Source organism: Xenopus tropicalis, chromosome 8 (genome assembly GCF_000004195.4).
Source record: "Xenopus tropicalis strain Nigerian chromosome 8, UCB_Xtro_10.0, whole genome shotgun sequence".
Classification (NCBI taxonomy): Eukaryota; Metazoa; Chordata; class Amphibia; order Anura; family Pipidae; genus Xenopus; species Xenopus tropicalis.
Genome location: NC_030684.2, coordinates 130158900 through 130170596, shown reverse-complemented (window position 1 = coordinate 130170596; position 11697 = coordinate 130158900). Strand labels below are relative to the sequence as shown.

The 11697-nt window shown below is 40.2% G+C and overlaps 1 protein-coding gene across 2 annotated transcripts; it reads right to left on the bottom strand.

The window, feature by feature from the left end:
- Positions 1 to 340: 340 nt before the first annotated feature.
- Positions 341 to 11222, bottom strand: LOC116406763 (T-lymphocyte surface antigen Ly-9-like). Of its 2 annotated transcripts, XM_031891629.1 has the most exons (7): positions 10957 to 11222; positions 6188 to 6502; positions 3430 to 3699; positions 2862 to 2971; positions 2144 to 2200; positions 875 to 944; positions 402 to 441 (listed from the first exon to the last, which is right to left on the bottom strand). In XM_031891629.1, the coding sequence occupies exons 1-6, from the start codon at positions 11009 to 11011 to the stop codon at positions 879 to 881; spliced, it is 873 nt and encodes a 290-aa protein (XP_031747489.1). In that variant the 5' UTR covers positions 11012 to 11222; the 3' UTR covers positions 402 to 441; positions 875 to 878. The 2 variants fall into 2 exon arrangements, with proteins under 2 accessions (XP_031747490.1, XP_031747489.1); XM_031891630.1 differs by lacking the exon at positions 3430 to 3699 and having other exon boundaries at positions 341 to 441.
- Between the last annotated feature and the right edge of the window lie 475 nt (positions 11223 to 11697).

Below are 11697 nucleotides of genomic sequence, written 5' to 3'. Positions count from 1 at the left end.
AATCAGAAAATAAAAGCAGTCCTTACAAGGACTATTGGGTTACAGCAGATGAGATCAGCAGGACAGCTGCCCACAGCAGCTACATACAGAGCAGTAGAAAGTAGATTACTAGTCAGCAAAGCTACCTAAACTGTCCCTCAAACCCCTGCACAGCTCTCTCCCTATGCTAACTCAACAAGCACACACAGGCAGAATGTAAAATGGCTGCTGGGCTTCGGTTTATATATGGAAGGGAGTGGTCCGGGGTGGTCCAGCAGGGAGAGCTGCCTGATTGGCTGCCATGTATCTGCTGGCTCTGGGGTGAGAGGTCAAAATTTGGCTCCAGCTAAGGCGAACCCAAAATTGCGAACTTCGCTAAAAGTTCGCGAACTTGCGAACACCCGATTTTCGTGCGAATTAGTTCTCCGGCGAACAGTTCGCTACATCTCTACTGAGAGGAGGCTGAAGAGACAAAAAATTATTAAAAAAAAATTAAAATGATAAGCAAATAAAAAGTTGCTAAATTTTATTTGATTCGATAACATACTAAATGTTAAAGGTAAACAACCCTTTATAGGCAGTATGGAAATGGAAAATGAGTTTGCAGCCCACCACATTTGCTAGCTGCTCAGCAAACTCAGGGGGTGTTTAATACATTAAAATGTATTAGGTTAGAATCCAAAAAAGTGTATGGGGCCCTTTTATGGGCTTTCCTGACTGATATCTGGCAAAGAATCGACCACATATTGATCAGGCAGGTCTGCATCCCAACAGCCTGCATTTATTGTTGCCCTGGCAATATTGGAGCATGACTTTATCCCCTTGGCATTGGATATTAGGCAGTTACATGCCAACTATGCCATTATAACAAAGGATTCTCATAGAGGTTACTCACCCAGCTATCGCTTTACATCAACATAGGTTGTTTCTTGATACAACAAACCTTTGCTGTCAGTTCCATTTTCCTTCAGTAAAAAACAAATTAGTGTTATAAACTCAAAATATTAATATTAGCTACTGTACCTTTGGAAATTCCAGGGGACAGATGTATTATAATTAGGGTTGTAATAAAAACATTTTTTTCAAGATTGTGTTTTATTAAAAAATAATATGCCTGCCTCCTAAAGCCTGGTGAGCTTTTATTTTCTTATGATCTTGGCAAAATAAATTCAGCAGAAAGGATAATAAAGCTCACAGTGAAAGTGACCATGTTGGGGCACACACAAACACATAATGAATGGGTAGGCTCCCAGTGCAAGGGGCAAAATAAATTCAGCAGAAAGGATAATAAAGCTCTCCGTGACCATGTTGGGGCACACACAAACACATAATAAATGGGTAGGCTCCTAGTGCAAGGGGCACAAAACACAATATTTAAAGAAAAATACTGTTGTTTCCCCAATCTGGAGTGGGGGTTCTGTTAGCCAATGCCATCAGTGGGGGAAACAATATTTTGGTTAAAGATGCACTTTGCATTTCCACATATCTGACCTTAGCCAGCTACATGAAGATTTGCATTCAGTGTTCACAGCCATTTTGTTGTTAACTCCTTCATAATCATAATGCAGTTGCCTCCTCCCAAATGAATTAGGCCAAGGGGAAATCTTTAACTGGCAAACAAAATCTTTTGCACAGTAACATTCAAAGTAACTTTCATTGCACATTTTCACTGGGTTTTAAGTTATGTATAAATATAATTGCTATCAAAACCAGTGTTTGTTTATCCATTTAGGGTCTGCCTGTGTCCAAAGTGCTGTGTCCAAAGTGCAAGTGGCCATTTGTTTACCCACATTGCAGCATTTCCCAACAATTGGGGCCCTGAAGCCCCTGACAGGAACCCCGAAGCTGCAAACACCCTAAAAATGACCGTGGGCTACATGGCTACTTCTTCAGTAGGCATACTTGTGCACAGTTTCGGAACAGGAGGAGAAATAATGCAGCGGTGCCAAAACACAAGTGGCTTATAATTACATTATCTTTTACATTATGCATAATTTATTTTTGGTGCTAGTCCTCTTTAAATGTGTGGGTTGAATGAGCTGAGCATCCATATTGTTTTGCATTACATGTATAGCACCTCGACAGTCACTCTGTGTCATGTTTAACTTTATAAACAGTGTGGCAAGTATAGGAGATAGATTCCAGGATAACTATCACTTCTCACCTGATTTGTACTTTTCTTTGGAAAAACCTGAATTTCTTTATATATAATGTCAGCCTTCTGGAAAACAAAACAAGATTTTATTATTTGATTTAGGCTAAATGAGCCCCCATGTTGTCTCAGAGTGACATTTTTCCTGTTAAACAGCTTATAATATTTTTCCATATAATCAGTGTTAGGCAGTGATAACAGGACAGGACAAATTAGGTAAAGGCAAGCTTTGCAGTAGGCCCTGAGATCCCAGTGGAGAAACAGAAGGGATACATAACCCATGATGGCCCCAGGCTTTCTGCAGGAATGCACCAACACTGGAGGGTGGGTGACAAACATGGTCCAAATTCTTTAGAATATTATGAAAAATGGTGTAAAAAGCATGTTAAATAAAATGGTGGATTGATAAAGGTATAAACCTTTATATACCTTTATATCATAACCCATTCAAGTCAATGGAAAAAATTCAGACAGCAAGTAAATTCTGGAAGTATTTGCTGTGTTAAAAACAGGGTAAAAAGCCGCAATAAAGGATTACCATTTTATACACAGTATGTTCAAGCATCTGCTGCATTTTATGCTGGAATCATATGTGAATAATTGGCATTATCACCCTCCTTCTGAGTTAATTAAAGATGCCCTGGGGTCTCTAACCTTAAGGTATATCCTGTGCGTGTAAGAGATTAAGTACTGGAAAGATATGGTGCGCTATGCACACCTATACAAGTACCATTTTTATCTGTATTCTTGTTATTAGAAACACAGCAATTACAACTGCAAGGAGTACAGGTACAGTTGCACCAATCAATAACACTCGAAGCCTTTTATTTTCAGCATTAACTAGAAAAGAACAACAACAAAACAAATATTAGGTTAACACATATTTAAGTATAATATTTGAGAGAAATATAGTAACTTCTGCTTAAAGGGGACATGATGTAGTATAAAAGTCCATTTTAATATTTAAAGACAACTTGTAACTACAAGTTGGTGACACTATGGGATATGGTGAGCTTCCTAACGTGTAAAACTGCATTCACTGCATCTGCTGTTACTTTATATAAACTAATGGGCTTGTTTATCAATTTCTGAATTTGTAAATTTGAATGCTTGCTTATTTATTAGCAAGGAAAACTCGTTTGAATCAAAAAACTCGAAAACTCGAATTGACTTCTATATAAACTCGCAAGCTTTTAGAAGGCACATTCGAGTGTTTAATAAATACCAGACCTTTGAGTTTTAGTGTAAATAAACTCAAAATATTCAATTAGTCTGGTTCTGGGGTTTTACATGCATACCTGTTTGTATCCCATGACAGGTTGGTACAGTAAAAGTCTCATTGTTCTTGTGTACAGGATTTTCTACCAAGCAGAGAAATTCCCATGTGTTTTTCTGTGCTGAGATTTGGATTGTGCTCCCATTTGCATAGTGTTGATACTCAAAGTTATTATATCTGTACATCCAACTGTAGGACAGCGCTGAGGAGTCTGATTGGATGGAACAGTGAAGGGTGTAATTACACTGACCATCTTCATTCCGCTTCTTTATGTCTGGCTTGGGAACCAGCTCTGTGATTAGAAATAAACAATTTATTCCTAATGTCCATCAACCATATTTAGCAGTGAATATACTTTGCACCATTAGATATGTGTGTGTGTAACAAATTCTTACTTTATTTTTCATTTAATAAAAAGTCTCTAACTAAATGTTCAAGCAGATTATAGTTTAGAATAATAACATTGTTATGAGTGCACACTCTTACCTGGAGCCACGCCGGTCCCCAGACTCATCTGGCGAGTGCATGTTCAGTAGTTTTGGCACCGAGTCATGACTTTGGCACCAAATTCAAACTTAGTAGTGCACTTTTGTTTGTTTTCATTGCCCAAGCTGTCTCTGAGTATCCAGACTTTAGCTAAGCTTTGTTTTTGATTGTTTCACTTGTTTTTGACTTTTTGCCCGGTTTTTGACTTTTTGCCCGGTTTTTGACTCTTAATCTTTGCTGTCTCCCTCGACCCTTTGCCTGACTCTAACGTTGCCTCTCCCTGACCCCTTTTGTACCGCATTTCTGTTTTTAAACCTTGGCAGTGTAAAGAATCCCTGTCTTCCCCGCAGCAGAAAGCCCGGGGTGCCAAAAGGGTGTTGGTGACCGGGGTTGCCAGGGCTTTTCTATTACATCAAAAGGTTTATATTAGCAGTCCACTGACTTCCTCATACTACAGTCCATAACAAACATACATTTCTCACTCTCTCATATAACTGTGGTTTGTGCATTAGAGTTTACGGAAACAAAATTTAAAAGCTTTGGGAAAGCAGCTCAATAAAATGCACATAGAGTACATTTAAACAACTGATTTTGCAATAATACGCAGAACAAGGCCCAACAACAGCTGATGGTCTTTTATGAAGTCAGCACTGGAGTAAATTACTCTATTAAAACAAAAGCTGGTGGATACTGAAAAATGTTTTGTTCTATAAGGTATCAGAGAATTGATCCTACCAATATTATACCAACTTCATTAGTGAGTTCTACAAAAAACTTGCTGGTACTGGATAAAGCACATAGGCTTCCAAAATGTATGCCCCAGTGTCTGCACCAGGAGATGTTATCACATGTTTGCAATTCTATTATATAACAGATAAATTGCTGAGAAGCCACCTGTCTGCACAAGTTAGTTCTGATGTATTGTAGGGGATCAGGTAACCATTCCCCCTGTTCTGCCTGTGACATAATTCAGCTCTGTTACAGGCAGAGGAATAATCTGATTGGCTGGAAGACCCAGTGCACCTCTGGGAAAAGAGGAGGACCCAGGGAGTGCAAATCCACAGTTTGGACCAGCAGGTTATAAAAGGTTCACTGCTGCAGCGCCAACAAGAACCAGCGGGAAAGAGACTGTCCAGAAAATGAGAGAGGTTTCCTCTTCATCCGATTTGGAGGTCGGCCAGGAGGTAAGGTCTAGAGCCAAAAATGTTCATAGAAAGCCCATCCTGTCCCCTGTCAGGCTGCCAGAGATCCAGGAGGTGCCCAGTGGAGAGTGTCTGCCCTGCAGATCTGCCTGTGAACTCCAGTGTGCCTCTGAGAGCCCCCGGGGAGTGACCCACCAAAGGCAGGATACTGGCAAGGCTAAAAGTGTGGGGCCCCTGTGTGAGGGCAGATAATGTTCGTGTACCTACTACAAGGGAGCGGCTACTAAATCCAACCTGTGGTACTTTGGGAAGATAGTGCTACCTGGGGTATAAGAGCTCTTGAGAAGGGACATTCTGTATTGAACTGAACTGTGCATTTTTGATCCCATCCAGAGTAAAGTTTGAGACAGTGATATTAAAAGGACTGTGCTAGTTAGACAATCAGTATGTTATCTGCTAGTGAGACAGATAGGTCCCCAAGTGCCTGCAGGGCACTATTGTTAATTGTATTAGATGCCTGTTGTATTTTTCTATTTTTACATAAAGTTAATCTATGTTTCTGCAATCCTGTGTGTTATTTATTTTCCTGGTGGAATTCCCCTGAGGTGTGCTACTCAGCGCCCACAAGGTGGGGGCTGCGCAGTAATTCCCAGTTCCCAGTATCTTTCAAATAAGCAAAAAGGTTTTCAGGGTCTGCTCGATTGCAAAGAAAAGAGAGTGTGATCTGATTCTACAGGAGTGTGGTAAGAAAAGGTTTACATATCCAATTTCATCATTGCAAATTCAGCATTAAGGAAACCCCTGTTTCTGTAACTTGAAGGAAGAGTTTATATAAAAAATATTAACTGTCCTTAAAAAATGTTGGCCAGCATATATACTATAAGGCACAGAGGAAATTTGTTATTATATTATTTGTTCATGTTTTTGTATATTTAATAGCAATGATAAAATAGTTGTCTTTATAGAGCTTTTTGTTGTTTAATCAAAGTTTCCATAGGGTAGCATATTCCATCTATATTACATATACATTTTTTTATTGTACTATTATTAAGAGACAGCATAACACTAATTATTTTAACCCGATAAAGTGTAATTTTTTGTATTCAGCATGTTGAGTCCATTTGCATAGTAAGTGCCCTGTGTTATACTTACTGAATACTGTGAGATTATAAGATATTTCATGTCTTCTCTGTTCAGTGTCATAAATGAGTGCAGTGTAGATCCCACTGTCGTTCATTCTCAGATTTCTGATCATTAATGAGGTTCCATTGTCAGAGCAATCCATGCGGCTGCGGAACTCCTCCCTGGTGATACTAAACTTTTGGTCTCTGAATTCGGCCACTTTTACTCTGTGTCCATTGCATGGAAAATCCCAATATGCTTCTCTAACTGGAACTGACAGGCTGTATGGCAGCACGACAGAACCTTCTACATGGTCAATCACTGGGACAGGCCCATTTCCTGTTACTGGTCACACAATAAAGAGAAGAATAGGGAATGGTTAGCCACTATTGATAGCCAAAACCTCTCCTATAGGAAATCTGTCTCTCACTTTCTTCTTCTGTGCTGTAATTAGTTTGATAAATCTATTCTGCTATAGAGCAGAATTGGAATCACTCACTTAAAACAGTCTACTGTGTTATGTTCTAACTAAGAACTGTCTACAATGCCAGTTCCATACACGACATTGACAAGTGCACTGAAAATAATAATATTAATTTACTTCTTGCAGTTACTGGCACAAATGAATGGAACAAGAGAATGTGACTATCCATGTGTATGGACAATCAAACAATAATGACAGTTACAGAGCTGTCAACTCGGAGACTAGAGAACCCTGGAGACCTTGCTGTAATTTTTTCTTTGTACCCAGAAGTGAAATCATGCACATAAATGCACTTTTGGAAGTGATGTCATGCACATGCGTAAATGTCCCGTTGAAGCCCAAAAATTGCTACTGATTCTGTCACCGATGCTTACTGCCCATGCATGCACAAAATTTGACGTGAACTTCGGGGGATAGCCAAAAAATCTTTAGAATACTACTGGTTGACAGGGGACAGGAGGGAGAAGGCAAAATCGGGTAACTTCTGAAAAAATAGTGGGGTGGGGGGTTGACAGCTCTGCAGTTAGCCTATGGAACAGTTTTATTGCTGGAGCTAGCCACTGTATGGGCACCTTAATTCAATTTTAAGCTTATAAATGGGGTGGAGGAAAACACTATATGCTGCAGGGGAACTGCAAATATCTTTCTCTTTGGATCCTGACTTAGTTATAGGGTAAAACATTATATATGAAGTATAACAAAAGTGGTGTAAAGGTGATTGGTGAGCTAATGTGATAATCACAGCAAGGTTTAAGAACATTTTAGTTCCCTTTTCAAAGAAGATTATCTTGTCCCCTCACAAGGGTCTTTTTTCCAGAGAAAACAACCCAAACCCTGACAGTCTCACCTCATAGTTTAACCCTTCCATCCCCTTTACCAGTTTAGTTGCAGTCTCTGCACTCTCTCCAGCTCATTAATATCTCCAGCCCAAAACTGCCCCCCATACTCAAGGTGAGGCCTTACCAGGGACCTATAAAGGGGCAAAATTATGTTCTCATCCCTTGAGTCAATGCCCTTTTTATACAAGACAGCACTTTATTTGCTTTAGTAGCCACAGAATGACACTGCCTGGAATTAGACAACTTGTTATCTACAAAAACCCCCAGATCCTTTTCCATTAAGGATACACACTACCACTTAGTGTATAACTAGAATTTATATTATTTCTACCAAAGTGCATAACTTTGCACTTGTCAACATTAAACCTCATGCAACATAAGTTTTCAATCAAGTAAAATCTTAGTTTTTTTGCGCTAAATAGGGCTGTCAGGATCACGCCACTCTCAGACGCACGTGACACTGGGACAGGGAAACAAGGGGTTACACTCAGTCACCTTTCACACAGGTTAGACTAACATCAGACACCCCCAAACACACCACCACCCCAAACAACTATTCGCTGCCACCATCTATCATTAACAGGCGATAGAAACCTAACACACAAATATATCACACACTCTCGCTCACTGTAGTTAGGGTTAGCTTCCACTAATTCACCAAGCACTCTAGCAGCCAAAGGGTTAAATTACAGTCAAACACACTCTCCTGCTAGCAGTCAACTAGTTAATTAGCATTTACACACACAACTTTCGCTCTACACACAGACAAGCAGTTAATACATTCTAGGCCCAAACATTTATACAAGGTACGTGGGATCTTTATAGAGCCAAAGGACATAACTTATTAAATTTTATATTTAATATTACAAGGGTAAACAGTGCATTTATAAAGATATTACAAAGAGAGACACACATATACAAAACAGTAAATAAAATAAATGGGAATAAAACACAGAGAACCCCTATGTACGTTACAGAGTTAGTTTCTTTGTCCTCCTGAGGCAGGAGTTTGGAAACCTGAGCCCACACCCCAACAGAATTGGAACCTCAAGTATGAGCTGTCAGGAACTGGGTCTGTTGCCCTTTTATCCCCTGCTGGGACCCTTCCTCATTACCATATGCATGAGGGGGGAGTATCCATGAACTTGTCCCTTGCGACCCCCTGTAGAGAGTTGCACTTCTCAGACCAGTTTCTTGTCATATAATATTGGCACTTGCCAGTACCCAATATTATTATGAAAATATGGGCTTGCTTTAACCCATATGTGGGCGATCAGAATGATACCAAACATGAGGGGTGTCTCATGTCCCAATCCCCCAGAAACTATCCATCCTAACTGGTGGGTATAGGCAGTCCCTGTTTGGTATCATTGGGAATCATGGGGCCTCCTCATAACCAATATATGATTTATGAGATTGTGAGATATGGATCCCTTTCTATAATCCATATTTTCTCATAGCTGCTCCCTCCTGCTGTTCTTAGGTCCGCAATTGCCTTTCTTTGATCAACAGATCAAAGAAACCAATTACCAAATGCCTCCAAATGGTCTGGCTTTGAATTGTCTGCTAACCCAGATAAGTTTGTCGCCTCCCCACAGTCCCTTGTTGCATATTTCATTAATTAAGGGTCTCTTGTGGACACAAAGCCAAATGCTGCCAAGTTTAACTCTGGACATGCCAGGGAAACACTATGCTGGCATGACAAGGGCAAACAGAGAACTGCAGCTACTCAATGTTTGGTCCTTGTGAGTTAGATAATTAGATTCCCAGTATAGAGGTCCCTCTCTCCTACTTTTGCTGTGGCTGTTTTTTTAGCAGGAGCATATTATACATTGAGGTTAGCTCTACATTGGGAATCCATACCTCCCAACATTTGAAAAGTATAAGGAGGGACAAGAATATCTGCTGCACGTAGCGTGTCAAAAAAATTTCAGGCCATGCCCCCAAAACAGGCCCATTTTACAAAACCACACCCATACTATGGGCTGCTCCCCACTGCAGCATCCTCCAGCTCCCCCATAGCATCCTCCAGCTCCCTCCTAGCATCAGCCCCAGCATCCCCCAGCTCCCACTTAACTTCCTCCAGCGTCTTCCCCAAGATCATTCAGCACCCCAGCAATGTCCTCCCCAGCGTCCCCCTGCTTCCTGCGGCTCCCCCTGCTCCCCCCACCACTCGCCTACTGTGTTCCCCTGTGTCCCCCGGCTCTTCTTCTCCCTGTGACGTCACACACGTCTCTCGGGAGTGCGGCTTCTTCTGCACTGCATTCACCTAAATGAACTGAGTGGAAGAAGCGGCGCTCCAGAGAGACGTGAGTGTGAAGTCACGGGGAGAAGAAGAGCCGGGGGCGCAGCCGAAGGAAATGGGACATTTGAAGACAAATCCGGGACAGCGGGACAGGGTGAAAAAATCGGGAATGTCCCACGTAAAGCAAGGATCAAACATGAAGTAGATTCAGTTTCCCTGTTTAGCTAAAAAAAATAACAAAAGTAAATAAAGGAGAAGGAGAATTTACTGGAGGGTGTGACAAATGTTAGGCACCCCCAGTGATTGTAATCGCTTACCTAAAACCCTGGGCTGGTGCTCCTTTTAGGAAAAAACCACACCAGCCCGGAGTAGCTGCGAGCTAGCGATCCTCTTCCTTCTTCTGTTTCCGTGCCATTTGCGCAGTAGAGTGAAAAGCTGAACTTTAACATGAAAGTCAACATGTTCAATCTACTGCACATGTGCCGCTACCGGGATTCCAAAGACAGATGAGGGAAAGAGGAAAATTGCTCCTTTGCAGCTACCCCAAGCGGGTGCAGTTTTCTCATAACAGCACCAGCACGGGGTAAAAGGTAAGCAATTACAATCACTAGGGGGTACCTAACATTTGAAACAATAGATGAAACGTATATTCAGCACAAGCCTTAGTCATTGTACTCATGTTCATGGGGGGGTGTACTGCCCCTTTAATTAACAATAAAAATCATAGAATTATGATTTGATTTTAATTGAGCAGGTTATGATGATTTCTCAATGGGTTAGGATGATTTCTCAATGCTTTACAATTGTTTCTTCATTTCCATAGGAAGCTTGCAAATGAAATTGTACACACTCCAGCTAGTGCTTTGGAGGGGAAATGAAACACTGTGAAGCAATCACCCAGCTCAGCTCAAATAAAAAATGTATAGCTGTTATACTTTATATTCATTTATAACTTATTTCATATAAACAGTATACAAAATGAAATGTCGGTTGGGTATTAGTGTAATAGAAAAAGTGAGCATTGGAGAAGAGGGGAAAAAATAGGGGGAAACAACAGAAATCCCACTCTCCTCTGCCTGCTGGTAACATACAGTACAGATAGAGGCAAGAGATATGTTATTATGATATTATTAGAATACAGCTGGAATCCCAGAGGGGCACAGGGGAGAAGTATATGGATTCAATAAATAAAATACCAGCAAACTGTCATATTATTATTTTTATCACTTACCAGAGCAAATTTGTAAGACCAGTGACAGAAAAAACACAAGTTCAATGGGTTTCATCTTCTTTTTAAATTGCTGAACTGCCAGACAGGAGATGGGATGATTATAAGAATCCAGAATATCTGTATAAGAAAAGGAAGAAGAAAATGTGAAGAAAAGAAGAGAAAAACAGATTTGAGAAAAAGAAAAGAATGTTCTGTGCCCAAAAGACAGTTCCCTTAAATGTGACTTTCCTGAAACACACACACCCACTGAGGTTGGGCAAAGTATCCTGTGTGTGAGCGAGAAATGAAACTGAAAGCAAATGGGTGAAATGTGAATTCCACAGAGTGGGCAGGGTTTGAAAGGAATCGAAACACAGTAAGGCAATAAGGCAGTACAACCAGACTGCCCTACATTTAACAAGCCGTATCTATTCAACTTGAAATAGAGAATTGTCCATAAAATACTTCAACTTTTAAAAAAAATGCTTTCCTTGATTCAGTTTTGTGGAGTATTAGTATTAGCATTCTCTTATTACAGGGAACTTGATAGAAATGTTTAAAATAATGTATCTGTAATTTAGCCAGTGCATTCTTATTCCAACCAACAAAATAATGAATATTTACATAATATATATATGGCACTTATATACAGTATATATATATATTTATTGTATTTATTATATCACTTGTCCTCCCTGTGTGTAATTTTGTATTCTGTAAGATTGTACAGTGCTGCGTACCCTTGTAGCTCTTTATAAATGA

Excerpts from the sequence above, each read along its gene's own strand:
- LOC116406763 (XM_031891629.1), bottom strand. The coding sequence starts at position 11,011 with ATGAAACCCATTGAACTTGTGTTTTTTCTGTCACTGGTCTTACAAATT. Across the intron at positions 3,700-6,187 it reads TTATAATCTCACAGTATTCA|AGCTGGTTCCCAAGCCAGAC; the intron begins GTAAGTATAACA and ends TTCTAATCACAG. Across the intron at positions 2,201-2,861 it reads CAAGAATACAGATAAAAATG|AAGGCTGACATTATATATAA; the intron begins GTACTTGTATAG and ends TTTGTTTTCCAG.